At 43.2% G+C, this 20,405-nt stretch overlaps 1 protein-coding gene across 4 annotated transcripts in view; it reads right to left on the minus strand.

Annotated features, from left to right (window-relative positions):
• The window catches only part of SFMBT2 (Scm like with four mbt domains 2), a 117,795-nt gene that overhangs the window by 40,981 nt on the left and 56,409 nt on the right, over nucleotides 1–20,405 (minus strand). For all 4 annotated transcript variants that reach the window (XM_083840518.1, XM_083840516.1, XM_083840517.1 and 1 more), the window contains 3 exons: nucleotides 16,638–16,735; nucleotides 5,613–5,714; nucleotides 4,812–4,959 (listed from right to left, as the gene is read on the minus strand). In XM_083840518.1, coding sequence (XP_083696644.1) covers nucleotides 4,812–4,959; nucleotides 5,613–5,714; nucleotides 16,638–16,735 — 348 coding nt within the window. The remainder of the gene's footprint in view (nucleotides 1–4,811; nucleotides 4,960–5,612; nucleotides 5,715–16,637; nucleotides 16,736–20,405) is intronic.

Below are 20,405 nucleotides of genomic sequence, written 5' to 3' on the forward strand. Positions count from 1 at the left end.
CCCTTTCCAGTGAGCATCTCTTAGGCTTTAATAAACCTGCAACTACCAACAAGTGCTACTGTCACTGTTTTCCAGGTGGGACTAGCCATAGACCTCTTTCTCCTTCCTTTAGGTATCTAAAAGATGGAGCTGTGGAGCGAGACATCAAGGGTTCATCAGCAGTCAACAAGAAGTGGGCCAGCACAAACAAAAGATGATCCATCCCGTCTCATACCATGAGATAAACTCTCCTCTCTCTCCATTGGTACGGATGTACCCTACATGACTGACTTTCCAGCAGCTCAGCATACACGAGCTGAATCCCACTGCAGTCAGCATGTTACCCAAGGTCGTACGGGAACCTGAAGCAGAGCAGGAAAATGAACCCAGAATTCCCAATTCCTAAAGTCTCAGCAACCAGATGATCCTCCCAGCTTCTGGTTCTAGGGAAAAATGGAAGGGACAGTGATTTACAGGGGCAGCTCTTGAGCAGTCCCATCACAGAGAGACAAAATCTCTACTCATCCACACTTCTTACGTGGCTGTTCATGCAATAAATTCCTGGGAAAAGGGGTCTTTTTTTTTCAGTTGCTTTATTTTGTTGTTTGCTTGATTAATTTTAATCTCTTTCTCAGCCTAAGTTTTTATAGTGCTTCTTATCACTGAGTGCTAACCCTGTCCAGGGCTCTGGGATGATGCTGTAATAACATTATTGCAGAACTACTCTCACTGGAAAGTTTCAGGAGTCATCTAAAGGCCAAATTCTCCCCTTAATCTCCCTGTCTGGCATTTCAGCCTGGACTCAATCTTAAAGAATATCCCTTAATGTCTTTTTCATTGACAGTCAAAAAGGGACACTCAAGATCAGATGGGAATGAATCATTTATGACAGTGAAAATTGTGATTTTTTTTGTAGGCAAGAAAGGACTGGAATACTGAGTTGTAGTCACTTATCCATCAACCAGATCCAAAAAAAAAGGATTTAAAAACTTTGAAAATGAAGTCCCAAGCATCCTGCTAAGATGCAAGTATCTGGGATAACACGAGCTTCTAAACTTAATGACTGCATTCCTGACAAACAAATTAATGAGATAAAGCCGTGAGCAGTAAAGGGTCCTAAGATGCCTGTCTCAGTGGGACATGAACATGCAATAGTAAAACACAATAATGATAGGACAGCTAGAAATAAACATGCACAGGGAAGTATAAAAGGGCCACCACTTACAGGGAATCTTCATTTTTTCATATGAAAAAACTCCCTGTATTGTTTTCACATACATTAACAACCAATTCCTACAATAGTATTTTCTTACTGCTGCTTTTCCATCTCCTTTTTCCTCTCTAGTTATTCACTTGCCAGATACTTTTCAGCTTCATAAAATGAAATGGAAAAGAGGAGGAGAAGCGCACATCCTATCAGAAGGGATTCATCTGATCACGTACAGATGTTTGCAGTGGCGGTGCCTAGAGCTGTGTCTGTCATCCCAGGGCTCCCTGAAGAGTCAATGGAGAAGTAGGCAGATCTAGCGGTGATCTGTCTGTCCTCCTTCACGAGGAGCAAAATCACTCTGCAAAATTCCCTTTCACACTTCATTGATTCCAGAGGCAGTTATGATGATGGACTCAGATGGAGACAGCCACAGTGCAGTTATCCATACTAAATAATATCAGGCTCACCCCATGATGTTCCCAGGGACCCAAAAGCCTGCCCACACCCTGCACATTCTCATGTCTCCGATTTAAACCCCTCATGAACAGCTTTGGACTCTTCATTTTGGCAGAGTGGATGGGAAAGGCACGCTGACAGGGTTTCAGCAGGATATAAAAACCTGAGTTGTCACACACAACCTGTTGGCTTGGCCATGCACTACCCAAATCTCTGCGAGACCCTTTGCTGGAGACTTCAGTTGGAACGAAACCCAGGAGGGCAGTTTGCTGTAACTCACTTCAGCAGCCCAATGAGGACTGCTCCATGAGGACCATACACAAGAATAACCTTCAACCAAACCTGGACCTCTTCACAGAGCCTCATGATGTAAGGTAAATGTGTGCCCTCATTAGCACATGGCATCCCCATACTGTTAGCCTTTAAAGCTCAGCCCACATAATAATGTTCAAAGCTCGGCTTCCATGATTCACCTACTGCCCCCCAAACATGTAAAACCTCATTGCGACTGCTATCTTGACTCTCGGCAGTTTAATCAGAAATAAATGTAACAATACAAATGTAATGGAGGTTTTGGAAATGGTATTTCCTTAGTAAGCCTCATAACTAAGAGTGCTACTGCAGTGTTTTTCCCCCTCTTAATAGCTCATAAAAAGGAACAATGGTTGCCACTCTAAAGGGAAGTGGTCTATAAATCCAGCTCCAATAAATATAAACAGTGCTTGTTCAATGTTTATACACCAGCAGTAAATGGGTATTCATTTTTGGCACTGTACAGGAAAATACTGCTCTCTGTTTCTAGTAGCAAATGTTTGCACCTCCTGTTCGTGACTCATCTATTACATGTTTGGTTTCAACACAGGCCTGACAGGCAAAAAAGCAAAAGAACAGATATTAAAGAAATAAAGTACTCTGAACCCAAATATCCCAACCTGCCATGCTGTTCTGATGAAGTTAAATCAGTTAATTTTAAAATCAGAGAACCTCCCTGTCAACCATAAATAAACCCAAACAAACAAGCCCAGAATATAGCAATGACACTTCGCACCAAGAGAAAAAGGACTTCTGTGGTTTTCCCTTGTCATCTGCTGATCCATGGGAATTTTTTTATGCCTTTCAACAAGGGGAGCCATTTAGGCAACACTAAATTTTGTCAACATTGCCAAGCAGAAGAACTGTCAAATCTGCATTTTAAAAAAAAGGTAATTCTGGATGCCCCAGGGCGGGTAGAGCCATCCAGTGGTTTGAGTGGAAATGGTGGGATTCCCTCCTCCTTCCACAGACCGATTCAACAGCAGTGTTGCAGCCCTCGTATCAACCCTGATTACTTCTCTATCCAAAGCTGATATTATCCTTCTCAGAGAACACCTCAAATGTGGGTCTGGATGCATTTCACTTTTGATCTATATTTTCCTGCTGGTTTTTTTGTTGTTGTTGTTGTTGTTTTTTCTTGTTGGTTGTTTTTTTTTTTTTTCAGAAAGTGCTCCAGTGTCTAATCACATTTTAGTGACTTGAAGTGCGTGCTTGCTAATGGAAGAGTTTTTTGACACCTTAAGTCCTAAGATGTATTTTGGGCATGCAGTCCCCATTCACACTAGAAGAAACCACATATTTTGTGCATCTATATACCACTTGCTGTACACTTCTTTTAATAGCTTCTCTCCATGATTTCTGATCTGACAGCAGAAAGGGACTTTATACACTTTCTGAGCCCAGGTAGACCCCAATCACCAGACATTACACCAGATGCCTCCTTGCTGTTTAAACTTTACTGACCAAATTGAGAAATACATTAGGACAGGTAGAAGGATGCTACAGACACTTCTAAATATGTTGGTGTCTAAAAGAGAGTGCTCATACACCTGACCCATAAAACACCACCTCAGACAGGCTTTGTACCAGCATGGACTGGAAATTAATAGGCCATGACCCTTTAAAGAGAAATGTCTGGCCTATGGTTTACTTAAGTTAATTAGCTGGCCTGAGGGAAGCTGCATGTGAATTTGTGATGGAAAAAAAATAATCAAATCCATACAAAACAAAACAAGAAAACACTGAATTTACTTCCATTTTTAGCAACTTTTCTGGCCAGTGAGCACTTACACAGGTATTGTCCTTACACTGGAATTTAAGCAGAAGGGAGGTAAAGCATCCACAGAGTGCATTTATTTCAGTAAAAGCAACAAATTAATCATAGATACACCATATACAGCTGCACGCACAGGGCTCCAGGACTTTGGTGAGAATTTCAAGTTACAATCTACGTAAGAGGACTCTGAATCTGGCAGGGAATAACCCTTCACTTCCTTGGGATTAGCAGAAGCATATATATATGTATATATATATATACACACACACAAACACACATAATTTCCCAAAATGAAGACAAATATGCCTGTACACAACTTCATAGGATTTTTTTAAGCATTTCTTCTTCTCCCAAGCAATGCCATTTTTTGGCAAAAGTCCAACACCAGATTCAAAAATCCAAAATTCCAGAGAGCCAACGTATTTTGCAAGTGAAGAAATATTGCTAAGGCACTGCAGGTGGTTGTCTGAAATTGCAAGTAATTAACTGCACTGCTACAAAGTTGGGAAACAGCATGGTTGGAGGCTGTTTCTCCTAGCTCTGACCCGAGCACTGCTCTGAATTTGTGCTCGCCTGGAGTTTTTTCGAGACGGCTAAAGAAATGTCTACATGCTCCTAGCAGGCAGTTATGAGCTTACTGGTGAGGCACAAGGTGATTTCAATACAGGAGATATTTAGATTTAGGAGCTTTGCTTCATCTCAGCATTGCACCTATGGGGATGCTGTAGTGGAGCTGCCTGGTTTGTCTCTAACATAATACGGTTTTTAATGCGCCTCTTGTGCTCTGCACACACAAAGCAGCAGCAAGATGCATTTTGCAAGAATTTCCTAGGCTTCAGTGTAGCTTGCTTCAGAATTCAAAGCACATGGACATCAATCTATCAGCATGGCACGTTTGCAGAGATGTTCACAGGCTGTTACAAGCCAGAACAGCCCCAGTGACTCAACAGAGATGCTCTGGCTGGAGATGCTTAATGTGATGCTGTGCAGCAAAAAGCGGCGTGGTTTTAAAGGCAGATAAGAGGAGGCTAGCTTCCTTAAGAGGAAAGCTGCAAATCATCGAGAAGGAATACAAACCCTTGGGAGGTGTGAGATTGACTCCATTTTTAAGGCACCACTGTATTGGCAAGATCCCTAAGGAATCCGCATGGCAAAGCATTGAGATTTTGCTGGGTTCAGGTCTCAGGTCATCAATGGTCACTTGTAAATAATGATTGTTAAAAACCTAAGGGAAGAAAAAGAAGGAAACAAAATCAGATGTTAAATTCGCCACAACATCAGCAAACACAGAAAGCTGAAACAAACTGGAATCAAACTACTCCTGAAAATAACCCCCAGTCACCTAACACTTGTCATCAAAGTGATCTGCCAAAGAGATCAAGGCTTGAGTTTTACAGATGAGTAAACCAAGGCAAGGGAAAGCTCCATCATCCAGGGTCACTCAGTGTGCCCATGGCTGAGCAGGGACTGGAGGCAACCCTGAAGACCCCATGGCCTTCCCCTCTCTTGCTTTGAGAGTGTGAATTAAATACCCAGGTACCCCGTCTGTCCAGCTGTTTTATTTCAAAGGATTTCCCAGATGTGCAGGGAAAATACGCATGCATGGAGAGAAGACAGGGATATAAGAGAGATTCCCTATTTCTGCATGAAAGTGGTAGATGGACATCTTCATCCCAATCAGATCTAAGTGCATATATAGTCACCTAGTGATGCTGGTGCGACAGAAACAATTCCCGAAGAAGGAAAACATTCACAGATGACTTTTAAACATGTTTTTTAATGTGTTCTCCAGGCAATGAAGAACTACTCCTGAGTTTTTCTAAATATTGTGGAAATCAGTAGGAATGCTCTTCCCAGCCCTCCTTGCCAGGAGCTCACCTTGGTCACTGATGCAGGACAGACATGAAATGGCTCCCTCATATTCACCGCCTCCAGCTTCATCCCCACGGTGAAGAAGTGGCTTCGCAAATCAGCGTGGTCCTGGGGAAAGAACGGGGAGGAAGAACAGGCGGTGTGTCAGCACCATCCACCAAGGAGGGGTCAATACTTTTGGAAATCTGTTTGAAATGTCTCCATGTGGGTTTTGTTACTCATCTGACTGCCAGATTACCTGCATCCCCAAATCCAACCAGGTGCTCCTGGTCCTCCTATGGGTGGAAGCAGCCCAAGATGGCCCTAATTCACCCTGGTGGATGCCTGGCTCCTGCAGGGCACCAAATACAGACCTGTGCTGGTTGCCATGTACCATAAGAGGCAAGGTCTTTTCTCCAACCATATCGAAGGTAGAATAAAGTGCAGACACTGAAGTTGGACCCAAAAGGTGGGCAATGAGAGAACATGGTGGTGGGAAAACACGGAACTGTGTTCAGGTACATGCCCATCATGACACCTTCAACTGGCATCAAACCTGTCTGTGCCCCGAAGGCTGCACGCAACAGCTTTGTGGCATCAGCAGGATGCAGTCCCAAAGCCCAGAAACAACCCTGGTTCAACTCCCTAATTTGCCATCAGTTTACTGTTACGTCTATCAAATTACTCCATCATTCATGATCCCTGTCCAATAGGCATATACGTTGGCATCCTAATCCCAAAGTAATGATCGTATTTTGTGTTCATTCAATAAAAGTGTCCTACAGTATTTCTTAACAATCTGTGTTTCAGCCAAAACATGCATAAAAGGCGATGCTGTTACACTTAAAACATGCACACACACATTGAACTCAAAAATACATGCAGAAAGCTACCTAATAAAGTGCTTAGCAGTGTCATTCCCACCTACATTCATTGCTACATGTTGTACTCTTGTTCTAAAATGATTTTCTATTGATCTGAAGTTGTATGTCGTTGTTCTTTCCTTCCCAAGAATTGTTCTCGCTTGCAGACTTAACAACTTCTATTTTGGGATTGTACATTCCCGGTGCCATTAGAGATAAGGGGTTTTACAAGATCCTACTAAGGCTAAAGGAATAGTTGTTTTCATCTTACCCAGCTTTGCGATGTTATAGTGCCTTTTATGTGAGAACCAAAAAGCAGTCAAAAAAAAAGTATCGTAATGACTTTAGCTTCACAGCAGGGGAAGTATGTACCAATGGGGAAACTGAGGAAGATTTAGCAATAATGGTCCAAAGCACCACAATGGACTAATGGCTGAGGAAGGAGCAGACGTTTAGGAGTTCGGGTGTCCTGCAGCATACTGTCAGCTGTACTTGCAATTGCTGGCAGTTACTTCCACATCACTGAAGTCCCAGCAAGCCAAGAGACCCATTTCTGGCAGTTTTACGATGTGAACGTTTCGCTGAATAAAAGGCTGATTCAGGGAAGAGAATTTGGCTCCTTGTATATAGACGTTGCACAGTTCAAGGGATGCATCAGTCAGACAGGTTATCGAAACTGCCATCTTTACTACCAAAAATACTTCAGCTGGGAAAAGATGATGGCTGCAAAAATCAGACCTCACTGGCAGTGAACTTCAAATCTCCAAAGGCAGAAAGCATCTGGGCTGGAGGGATGACTCCTTCCCTACACGAGGATCCACACCCAGCACCTCTTAATCCTTGGGGTGAGGTTGTAAAGAAAAGGCAACTGTGCAAAACGTACATCTGGAAGCAAGCTTACACTGCAGCATCTTCCCATCAGAAGATACAGGATTCAATTCACGCTCGCATCCGGCTTCGCTACATAATAAGCCCAGATCTACCAAAGTACTTAATCATGTTTATCTTTAAACATGCAAGTAGTTACATCAACTTTGTAAGTGATTTGTTGATTGAGACCAAAATACTTAAAACCATATTGCTTCTCATTTTTATTTGAATCAGTTTCTTTGGTTCTGCTCCTTCTTTTTTTTTTTTTTACTCTGGCCTTTTTTGAAGGGGAAGAATAATTAAGTAGGAAAAATCATGAAGTTAATAACATTTAAAGCTATTTGTTTTACTTCAAAAGCACATCCCCTTTTGTCCATGTGCTATGTATCTTAGGATCAAATCTCCCTTCTCATTCAGTGGGGCATGTAAACATCTTTAATGTTTAAATTAACAGCAAGAATAAACTCCCAAGGGGAACTTGTGGGATATTAGGTACGTCTCCTTTTTAAGGCAGAAAATTCTTTTTGAAACAGGAACGTACATTTGTTTGGAGAAGAGCTGTGGAAGCAAAAAGCATGTCTGTGTTAAATGTCATTTTTGAGATGGAAAAGCTTTCATGGAAAAAAAAAACCTTTGTATTGTACCTCTCTGGCAAATAGTCAGGGTCTGGATATTTGTTCTCTTTCACATATTTGTTAAAGAGAAGCATCAAAATTTACCAAAAGAGCCTTAGATTTCTGCAGCCACAAAAAGAAAATAGATCCCAATGCCGTTCTCCGGCTCCAGTGCTGGAGTTATCACAGCCAGCAGGGAATTACTTAGGATTTGGCATATGCTCCTCTTCAAAACTCCAATTAATTTACATAATTTCTAAGAATAGGTTTTACAGAAGTGAAGGCAAAGCTTTTAATTAGTATTAGACTCAAAGTGATACAGTGGATAATGAACTGCGCTCTCTTCCCATTATTCACACTGACAGGGAAGATGCCCGTTAAATAAAAGCAGCTGCAAGAAGAGGACCAAAGGGGTGAGACCTTCCCCCTGCTCCCCACCAGACCCTGCCACAGAGCAAAAGCAGTGCCTGAAACGTTTCTGGGTGGCAGAAACCAACCCTTTATGACTGTCCATGGCATTCAAAGCCACCTATGAGGATGTCACCAGCCATTAATTTCTAGCAACTACTTCAAGCAAGTTTCAATTTGCTTTGCAATGGAGTCGAATAGGTCAGTTGGAGCACTTTATAGCCCCGTGCATGGTGAACCTCTACTCCTGCTGGCAGGTAATGCTTCCCAGAAACAGCCCCACTGACCATGCAGATTTACACAAGCAGCTAGCCTGTCTAACAGGCAACAGAAATAACCTCCCAGCCCTCACTGCTGGTAAGCAGTCAAGAAAGCTAGCCCGACAAGCCACAATAATGCTGAGAAATCCCCTACAGCAAAGCGAAAATCACACCAAGGAAAGTACAATGAATTAACGTGGAACGAGCACCAGAGTTGCTCATTCAAAGGGTCACCATCTCTAACATGATGGATTACAGCCCACAATGGTGCTTACAAGCAATGAATGGAAAATTGCAGAACCCTCCACTGAATGAACGTCTGTCACTTACAGCCCAAACCCATCGGCTGTCACAACTCTCACTGCAAAGCCCAGGAAGCAATTCAACTCAGCCCCACTCTTGCCATTTGAGAGCAGCTTGCACTTGCAAAATTTGCCGGTTTGCATGGGCTGCAGCCCTCCAGGCCACCTGAAAGTCAGCTTTACTTTAACTCATCTGCATCATTATCTGCATCTTCTTAGAGTACATTTTTCTGCAACCTTTCCACAAAAACATCTTTGCAACAGCTCAGTGCAACAAGCATTGCCTCCCGTCATCCAGCTGCAAGGCTGAATGCTGGAACGGCTGAAGGTCAAACAAGAAGTCAGCAACTGGGCTGGGAGAAGAACCAGGCTCCTAATTCCCAACCCTCTTCTTCAGGTGCTGAGAGAACTGCCTGACTTTCTCCTTCATAGCTAATGAGCCACAGGCAGTGCAGGTTTCAAAAATGTCAGGGTGACTTGGGAGCCTAAATGTCATTCCAAAAGAAGCCCACAAACAGATTTACAAAAGTATTCAGACTCAAGGATATGGACAGGCTTTAGGGATGCACCTGTGTGGGTGATGTGCTTAAGTCCTAAAGAAAACTCACTGACTTCCTATGAGCATTGGTCTTGAACTCAAAAAGATATACTGCAAAATCAGTTATTTGCCCTTTCTGGTGCCTAAATACCTTGCTAAATCTGGCTTCTGAGTATTTCTACTACACCAGTGTCATTTAAGTGTAAGTAAACTCAAGTTTGTCCACATCACAGCAGTATTCTGGTCATAAAATACTGGAGCTCAGGTCTTTTTACACTCCACCAGGCAAAGCAGAGCAGTGGGACTTGGCTAAGCTGCTTTTGCTTGTGGCATTTAGGGAAGTCATGCCATGGGCCCGTTCTGGTAGCTGTGTCCACAAATCCAAAGAAAGGCATGTCCTTCTGGTTCTGAAATGCTCGTTCTTAGTCCATTTTCCTCAACATAAAGCACTGGAGTCATCTCATTTTAAACCCAACAGCTTACACAGCATGCAGATAAGGGGAAAAGTCTGATTTTCAAATACCCCCAAACGCAGGGTTCTTTTAGTCCAAGATAGTCACATTCACACCAATTATTAGAACTCAGAACTAAGCCTGAACGCTGAAAAGTTGCGAAGTTGAGAGGCTGATCAGAAACAGCAAACAATTAATGTATGATTAACCTGAGCCTCCTTTCATCCTCACCAGATGCAACAGTGTGAAATGTTGTTCCCTTCAATCACCTCTCTCCTGCTTTCCCCTACTAAGGACATAGAAGAAGCAGGCTCCATCTGGTACGACTGGAAACATATTATTTATTTCAGCTTTTGTTTTGAAAGAAATTGTTTCCCCCACTGTTTTCCCTAATTCTCTGAGATGCTGGCTGCTTCTAATGGCCTCATTTTAATCACAAAGCTCATGTCTGGTAACCACTCACATGTACAGCAATAGCAGTGGTTAAACTGCCTCTACAGGAATCTGACATTTGTTTTTTAATTGAGCAAAAAAAATAAATAAAGAAACCCTCCCAACTGCAACCCTTTGCATTATTTGCAGATGAATCAGTCTTGTTTGCGATTCATCAACGTCCTTTGCTAAACACGGAGCAATTTTCCCTGAAGACACGCTCTCTGCAGGGACCCAGAGATCCCCCAGTAACACACAACAGGAGCAAATTGTCCCTCATTTGGACGAACGTGGTGGTGGGAAGACCAGCCTGGAGAGATGTGTGGTGGGATGAAGAGGATAGGGTGCTGGGAAGGAGGCTTTGGAGGCTCTGTGACCCTGAGCTTGGCAGCCGCGACCACTTGCGCCTACCGAAGAGCCCCTTAAAAACCACAGATGCTTCTGCCTAGGATCAAATTTAGCCCTACAGATTTTAAGCTTCTCTTTTTGAATAAAAATAGTTACCATAGAAACAGCAACGTTGCAGAGTAGCCGGGCTAAATCCAAATACACCTTCTCCGTATGGCTCGGCCTGCTGCAGATGGCATTAGGGCAAAGATCCCCTCCTACACAGTGCGTGCTTTGATTCGCCTGGGCGGTGGAAGCACGGGTGGCAGAGGCAGAGGTAAAAGAGACAGATAGGCATCCACTTTTTTCATTTTTTTCAAATACCTTACAGCAGAATTACTGCGTTCAGCATCGCCACACCACTTCTGGTGTTTGCTAGTGAACCTTTGTGTCGTATTCATGGCTCCCATCTCACACATGGGAACACTGACCTGCATGCTCAAAATGAAACCATGACTGCCTCTTTTCACACCTCTAAGTAAGAGGGGGCTAAGTCCCCACCGGCACTTGCTTGGATGGAGTCTGCCCTCAGTAACATCCCGGCAGTAATTGCTATTGAGAAATCGGTGGGAATTTGTCAGAAGAGAGAGGATCAGAATAAATTAAATGCACACTGTGAGTTGCATCCTTCTCACAAAACAGCTTTGGGACAGAGCTGACTTTTATTTTCTCTGGGAAAAGTCATCCATCTGAAGATGGATGGTACACCCACCCCCTGCATGAGAGTGGACTGGTTGCAGGTGCACATTGGCTCTTCTCAAGGGCAAACACTGCCATGGCCAAGGATGTGGGAGGCAGAGGTCAGGTCTTCATGAACAAACTCCTCCACACTGAACTTGGATGCAATAAATAAAACAGATAGGGCCTTTCGCTAACCTCTCATCATCCCGAAAGACCTCTGGTACGTAATGGAGAAAGAAAACCAAGCTTGCTAAACGTGCAGCTAGGAGGACAAAGAAGGCAGCAGGTTGAGGGACCTACTCAACCCATCTGCTTTGCTTCAACTCCCTCCAGCACTTCTCTTCCCATCCCGACTTTCACACAGTGCTGCCAATAGACCCTTGGGGCATCTCAGAAGGCAGGGCCTGGCATCTCAGACAGGGCTTGACTTCGTTTACCTCCTTGGAATGCTCTCCCTACCTGCTTCCTTGCACAGCCCACCATCAGGATGGATCTGCAAAGAAGTTAAGACTTTTTTCCCCATCAAGTCTTTCTACCAGATTTCATCTCACCTGAGTGGCATCTTCGGTATTGGAGACATCCTTGCTCCCAAGGGCCAGGAAAGCAGTTTGTAAGGACCTTTGGGGGATTTTCTTAATGATGGTCATTAGGTCTTACAAAGATAAATGGATTTAATGAGATGAGACAGGAGTGGGTCAAAAGATGGAGGCACATCCGAGGGGATAGGAGGCCATGCATGTCGCCCAGCCAGGCAAAACGCAGCCAGGGAGAAGGGCTGACGAGTGCTACGGATGAGGAAGAACAGATGGAGTATAAATAATTTGGCAGTCTGTAAACTACATGGCAACTCGTGGGTTATTAAAGCACAGCGTGCACCATGAAGGCCAGCCAAGCCATCGGTGCATGAAGGGGCTGGGGATTGCTAATGCTTGAATTTGGCTTCCATGTGAAACCAAAAGCACGGCTGCTTTAACCTGCTGCATCAGCATGTGCCCATCCATTATGGGGGATGAAGACGGAAAAACCCAGTTGGACTTCAAGTCCATTCATCCACTCAAGTCAGGATTGTCTGGGACAGATAGTCAAGGGCAGAAAAGTAGCCCTTGAGCCCTTGCGTATCTCTTCCTTGCACTGAAACTTCGCTGTAAGACCAAATAATAGAATAAAACACCATAAAACAGACAAATAAATTATTATTTTTTGAGAGATGTTCTTTAAAAAAAAAAAACAACTCAAAATCTTGAGTAAATAGTCCATCTTAATCTCATACTTAATACCAAAAATGGGCAATTCAGCTGATGGAAAACTAACAAACAAACATACATATTTGGGAGTGGGAAAAGAAGTCCTGTTTAATATTTCTCCTTGTACTTTTGAATATGGAACAAGAACCACCCAGTTTGGTGACGGGTGCTCCCTTCATCATTCTCAGTAAGAGAGAATTGTCCCAGCTGATTTCTTCCATCCATTTTTAGTTTTAGTATTAGTATTAGCATTAGCATTAAGGACTACCATTACTGATTATAGGAAACACCCAAGTGCTCCAGTTAGAAATAGGGTCACACTGGGCTGGGCGCAGTGTAGGGTAACAGGTGTTGTTTGCCAGAGAGAATAATTCCAAGTGGGGAAAAAAAAAAAAAAGCCACCACCCCTACCAGAACAACTTTAGTAAAGGAGAACCAGAAAGGTGGAGACAAGAGGAATGGGACCAAAAGTTATAAATCAGGAATCAGCACCTTCGATAACCCCTCTCTCTCCTGAGCATCTGTGCTCTTCAAGCAGCTGAACACAGCCCAGGTTAGGGATGCGGCTCCATCCAGCCTAGCCAACAGGAACCACTTTATGCTGGGGGATTGCGAACAGGATGCCCATATGCAATATCCATGGAGAGGTGACGGGCACCCCAATTCCTGGGCAGGATTTAGCTGCCCAGACAGAGGTGTCTGGGTGAGCTGAGAGACACCCAGGGATCCAAACCTGCACAGGGCCCACAGATACTGCACAGGAGGCCAGGGAGAGCTTACTGGGGTGTCAGAGAAGATCCCCAGGACACTAATCCACCTCTGCCTGCGAAACTGAATCCCATGATCTATATCCAGCCTTCATCTTAACCAAATTACAAGGATTTAAGTGTAAAAAAACACTTTTATTCATAAATATTACGATTAAAAGGCACTGTGGTTGGAGTCTGGATTCTTGCTGCAAGGCCTCTCCTTAGGAAGCACCAACATGGCATCACTGAAGCAAACTCTGGTGTCACACAGCTTTAAAACTGGCCTCAGCGACAGTCCACCCACCTTTATTCACACCCAAAGCCTTGGCCATCTTCTGAGCTCTGAAGCCCGACCCGTTTGTGACTGGCATTCAGCCAAGCATAGGGACACCTACAGCACCCTGAAACCAGAGCACGAACAGCAAAGGACACGTTTCCCTGGGTTGCGGATTTTTGGAAGGATTTCTGCTCCTAAACTATGCAAACACCCTTGAAAATCCAGTCTGTATTTAGTTTTCTTTAAGAATCAACATGTTTTCTAAAAAGAACAGAATGACAAAACAGAGGATGCGTTGCACAAAGCTTCTGTGAAAAAAAAAAACAACTTACTCCAGGAGGTGCAGTTTGCAAAACACTATGTTTAGTAGCTATATAATAGTGACATTTTCTGGCAGTTGAACATCACGTTCCTTCTCAAAGGATCCTAAAGCGTTTTACAAATGCTTTCAACATACGACCAAGTGTAAAACAGCACCAAAAAGAACGAAGATCCTGCCTGCAACCAGCTCGTAAGGTCTGGTGCCCTCTCCTTGGATGATAGGAGGGGACTGGGCCTGCACTTTTACAAGGGATTTTCGGACATGCTGAAGACCACCACACACAAGTCCAGCTGTGCCGTGCTGCTCAGCATTGATAATTCAGCCTCAAATGCATGGCATACAAGGTCTCAGGCAGAATCCGACCCCATGGCACCAAAACCAAACTGCTTCTCCCCCAACAGCAACGATGGGCTGATAAACCCCCAAGAGGAGCCACTTTTCCCACTACAAATGAAGACCTGCTTTTCTGGCACCGCTACCTGGGACCAGTTTGACTGTGCACTACACAGCCCACAGCCAAGCACAGCTCAAATGACAACAGGAATTTAAGTCGCAATTCAGCCAAAAAAATGTGCATGTGCTCACCCTACGGACCGCTCATGTCTGTACAGCAAGCACACACTTACGCTCTCCTCACTGATGGATTTCTGTAGGGAAACGTGGAATATAATTGCTCAGTGGGCAGTTTACCATTTCTGCCAAAGTAAACATTTCCAGCTTTCCAGAAGACCAAGATCTTTAACAGTTGCCAGCTGTCAAACTCTGTGTTTTATATCTCATCTAACACATGACAGTTGCAGTAGCACGGTGTCCCCTGGCACTATGTACAGGCATTATTTCTGTGCTGGTTTGGGGAAGAAGAAAAAAAGGGGGGGGGGGGGGGGGGGGCGGGGGGGACACTTTGGATTCAACATATTTTGCTGGGATCTTCTGGGATTCTTTTTGAAAGTCCCCTGCAAATTTTGGCTCATCTTATATGATTAGACAACGGTACTGTCATTTGGTCTAATAAAGCCTTTCCTTAACTCATGTTTAAGTCATAACTAGAGGAAGACATGCTCACAGGCATGGACATCTCTCGTATTTTAATCCATAGTCAACAGGCATAAGATGGGGTTGACTCCCCCTAAAAGAGGAGGACACACTGATGCCCACAGGCAAACCATTTATTCAGCCTCCTGCCTCCCCAGCACCAGAATCAGAGTTAGGTAACACCAGACACCGAATTCAGCTCTCCGTGTACTCAGCTTTCACAGTACAATTAAAGAAGCTGAATTGCCCTATTCCTGCCTTTTTGTCATGCACGGCTCTAGATTATCTCTCCACTTGGGCTATTCAAGAATTGCAAGGCACTGCATTGTCTAAGAGGAACACCTTTGCAAGCTCCAACCACACCACTTGTTCGCTGGAATTTGCTGAATTTAAATTTATGACCCTCATGCAATAATTAAAATAAGTGGGTATAAGTCTAGCATGCTGAGAAGAGGCAGCAAAACAGCTGTTAGTTATAAACCAGAAAAAAAAAAAAGAAGAAAAAAAAAGATGAAAAAGATGCTTTATAAGCCTCATCAGAAACATTCTTCACTCTCTCATATAGACAGGGATAAAATTTACACATCAGGCATTCCCTATTGTGATTTAATCCCTGCCCCACACAACGCATGTTTGATCCTGAAACTTCAAGCTTTAATAGTTTGTGGGTTCAAGCACTGTATGAAAGAAGCAGCAGAGAACCAAAACTCTCCGCACGCCATTCCCATAAGAACACGGGGCTTCTCAAACCCACATCAGTGCTGAAAGCCAACCCACAAACCTTCCCCACTTCTCCCAGCCTCGCAGAGCTTTCTCATAGCAAGCAAATAAGCCACTGCCTCAGCCATTAGCAAAGAGTTCCCAAATTAATGTTGCTAACTCCAGTGTTTCTCAGCTGGATGAGAAGCCTGAAGTCCTCATGGGATGCTGCCAGCAAGATCCTGCAGAATGGGCAAAGGCAGCACCGGGATTTTGTGATGCACCAGGGGGATGGAGCATCACAGCAGCTCCATCACACCACAGCAAGGCTTCACCCGTTAAAAAACAGCTAGAAATCAGGATTATCTGGAGCAGTCGTGATTAATAGCAGTGCGGATTTGGACGGGATATTAAAGCTGGTGCCTCAGGGCTGAAGTACATCTCTAACTATTAAAAACCAGACTGAGGAAAAAAAATGACACAGGAGGAAAATTATCTCCTACTTCCACTACAGATCCCTGAAGGAGGTTTCTCTGCATCATGGCTTGCAATCAGATGAAAATCTGGGTGCAAGGCTCAGAGAAAGCTGGCTACTTTATGTCCACTTTCATAATCATAGCCCCACGCTGTCACGGGCTGTGAAAACTCAGGTCTGAAAAAAAAAAATGATGTTGGAGAAATAGGGATGTTGGAAAAATCCATGCTGATCACCCCCTCCCCAGCATCTATTTAACAGTGATGGCAAGAAATCAGGTGTCAGGGCAGAGAGTCCACACATGAGCAAACTTCATTCTATACAAACATCTCACTTGTGACCTTTTGTATTAGAGCAACAGCATTTCCTGCAAAGCTTAACATAAACTGCTAAACACCGCATGTTATTTATTCATCACATAACTGAAGAAAAACGTGCATCTTTTACCTTGAATACTTCCATTGGAAGAGGAAAATTTGCTGCATCAGTAAGGGATTTTTCCAGAGCGCATTTCCACTCAGATACAGTCTTCAGAGAATAGATATCTAAAGCAATGATAACAAAAACAAACAAACAAACAAAAAAACACAAGACCAAGAGGTGACTGTTTGGGAATCAAACATTTTTGAAAGACTTCAGTTCCCGTGCCATAAAAATGGATAGTCCAAGTGAAATGAGCAGTGTGTATATCCCAAGCTGTACAGCGTGGATAAATTGAACGCAAAAGCAACTAGCAGGGGCACATTTGAGGAAGATTGTGTTTTATATCCTGGAGTAAAACTCAGGAAAATAAACACGTCCTTTGTTTTCTGTTGTGGAAACAAAAACCACGCTGTCTCATTACTTGAAAATAACAAAAAACTCCTTTGATTTGCAATTCTCAAAATACCTGATGTTTTCCAATTTGAGGACCCTCAGGTTTTCAGCCAATATTAGTTACACTTGAACAAAACCAGAAATATCTTTAACAATGCTTCTGTTCATTGGAAAAGTCATCTTTTTAGTGCCTTTTTTTTTTTTTTTTTTTTTGAGGGGAGGAACTTTTCAGCTAGATCTCTACACAGACGCATTTCTTGGTGCCACACTGAAAGCTGAGTATCGCACCAACTCAAAGACATACGCTTATGAATTCTAATCATTACACTTTTAGGCAGCGTCTTTGTGCAGATTCACATTGCCTTCAGTGAGTTTCCTTAAATAGGTTTAATATTATTAAATCATTGTATTAGCAAGCCCTTTATGGTTCAGTGCAGTGAAATGCCTATGAATCATCAAAGGAAACAATGTAGGAAACAATACTATGATGAAGAACATTATATTGGATTTACTTCTGCCCTAGAAAACATATTGTTATCCCGCACATAACAAGTTATTGCAGAACATTCATATCAAGGTCTTAAAGAGACAAGATAGGTAGACAGATTGCAACAATTATTAAAATGGAAATGAACATTTACTTATTAATAACTTGAACCTTGATACAGAGTGAATAGGGTGAAGCTTTGCTTTTGTCAGTTTGGCTTCACACACAGCACAGTTCAATTTGGTGCAATTTGCATTTAAATTCTGTACATCTAGTAACCATATATATTTGCTGGCTAGCAAAGATTTACTGTTGTATCTTACAATTCTGAAGGAGGAAATAAAAGATATATATATATATATAAAGGAACTGGCAAGCACTGTTTCCACCTAGCACTGACAGTACAAGAGAATTTTATGCTCTGATCTCAATAGATTTAAGACCTTATCAAAACAGGATTTGCAGAATCACTCACTGGAAGTGGATGTATTTATACTTCCACTATATCAAACCTTGCTACTTCAGACAGACGTCAAGGATATGCATATGAATTTAAACACGCTTAAAGGGAAATTTTAACCTTTCGTGGCTGTACTTTAAATTTCTCAACTGGTTGTTAATGGGAATATACTTCTCAAGTCTTTGTTTACAGCACATGCAGCCATCACAAGTATTAAGAAATGTGTTCTTTTTATCTAATTATTCATTACTTTATAGTCCTGTTGCACCAGTTCTCCCTTACTTGTAGGGGACTTGATTGGGCTGACATGCTGGGAGGGAAATGACCCACCTTATTTCTCCCTTTTTAGCTTAAATGATGCCAAACAGGGAAATATTAAGTCACGATTTTGCCTCAACCTGTAGCTACGAACAACAAAAAGTCCAAGTTCCGGAAAACCCAGCTGGATGCTCAGCAGACAGAGCACGCTGATAACAGAACTTCATCTTTCACCACGGGGACAGTGAAGCACGGGAGAGAAGAAGAAAGTGGCATTTTGGACCAACTCTCTCATGCGCAACCGTCAGAGAAAACAAGCAGCAACTTCTTTGGTGTCAACAGGCTTTGAAAGATTAAGACAACCTCAATCGTTTCAATAACCAGCAAGCAGCATCATGTGCACGTTTCATTAGACAGTGGCAGTTAGCTTATGCTGGCAAGTTTATGGACACTAAATCGCACGGTTAAAGGAGCATAAAGCATTTTGTTTAAGTGATAGTGTTGCAGGTAATTGAGCAGAGTGTACTGTGTCAATTTGTATTTAGGTTAACAAGGAGAGAGCAATTAAAATGACTGCCAATTTGTCTTTAAATAGGAAGCAACATAAAATGAGACGATCTCTTCCTGCATAAACAGTTCAGGCAAGACCATCGGTGGCTCTGTGTCAAGTGGTCTCTGCCAATTTGAGCTAGCAAGGAGGCTTGTCTTGGATTCAGATGTACATCTGAAGGAAAAAATATGGTAGGATCTCTTTGCCACAGTCAGAAAGGGCTTTCAGGACATATAGAGCCACTGAGAGTTCCCATTATGGGGGATGAAACAAGGATGCTATTTCCTAAGGACTCTCTTGCACATTCTTGTACAGCAAGTGGGTACTAGGATATGGATGGCCTCAGAAAAGAGACCTGTCCATCCAGAATGGTGTAGACATTTGGATCTATATTTCTTTTATAGAAGAAGGCCCTTCTTCTCGAAGGACTGGCCTCAGACTGCTGCGCAAAATGAAACCCAACTTGTCAGGCACCAGAGGTGGATCAACACAGCGAAACCACAGCCCAGACAGATCGGGAAATAAAGCTAACGCTGCATACACAGCATCCAAGTCAGGGGTGGGTAAAGCACTGTAACAACCTGCAGAGCTGATCCGCAGCTGAACATCCTCACTTGATAGCAACTGAGCACGCAGCCTGATTTGGGAGGAGTCGCATGCCCTCAGCTTCTCTTCGTAGGAGATGCATAATGGATTTATTCAGAGTCCAAGGCTGCTCCAGTTACCCATCAAGCGGACATCTCAACTGGCTTCAGAGGTTCAAAAGTTAGACAAAGAGCTTTGTGCTTATTCCTGTTGATCTTGTGAGTGAAAACATAGGCTTATGAAGATGTCATTTCTTCTGATCTGTGATAGGCCTGGCTTAGGCACACCCTTTCTCTCCACTGATCATAAGGAAAGCAATAGCTCACGCTGAAGCATCGTTTCAAGGCCTACATGATGGCAAGCAAATCTAGTAAGTAAGGATAAGTTGAAAGCCCAAAATATTAACCACAGATTATTTTCCTAAGAAGTTCCACAATGGTGATGCCAAAGGTCCTTCTAGTCTGAACCCAGTTTACTACAGAAGTCAGGAAAGAGGTAAGCAGACAGGGACATGTCCCTGGCACACTCTCCTGGTCTGGCATCCTTATGAAATTACATCCTGTGACAAGACTGTGGTTTAGCAGCTTCATTCCTGAGTTTCTTCAGTGTTTTCTGCTGCCCAGCACCTTATCCTGACAATTCACTACTGGTCACCTGTCTGCTTGTCTCACCACAACTGTCGCATGATAAGCTTTAGTCATCTGTTACGCTTTATGAACACGTTTATGTTATGTGGACATCAAATGGCCGATATTGTCCACTATGTCAGAAGTGGAACAGCCAGCATTCCTGCCTCCACAGCACCATGAGATTTCCATTTCTGACTGGTTACTCCCGAGTACAGAGCTTGATAACTGGGTAGCCCAGAAGGGCAGGGGTGGGTCAAAAAAGATCCTTGGGGGAAGTCTTCAGGGGAACAGGACTCATAAGAAAATGGAAAGGTTTAAACCCAAAGGGTCTTGTCATAGCAAATGCCAGTGAAACACCCCCTAGATATGTAATTACCTATTTAAGTCAACGGAAGGCAGGAAGAAGATTTTGACTGTTGAATTCATTAAT

The sequence above is a fragment of the Anser anser genome (genome assembly GCF_964211835.1).
Source record: "Anser anser genome assembly, chromosome: 1".
Taxonomy (NCBI): domain Eukaryota; kingdom Metazoa; phylum Chordata; class Aves; order Anseriformes; family Anatidae; genus Anser; species Anser anser.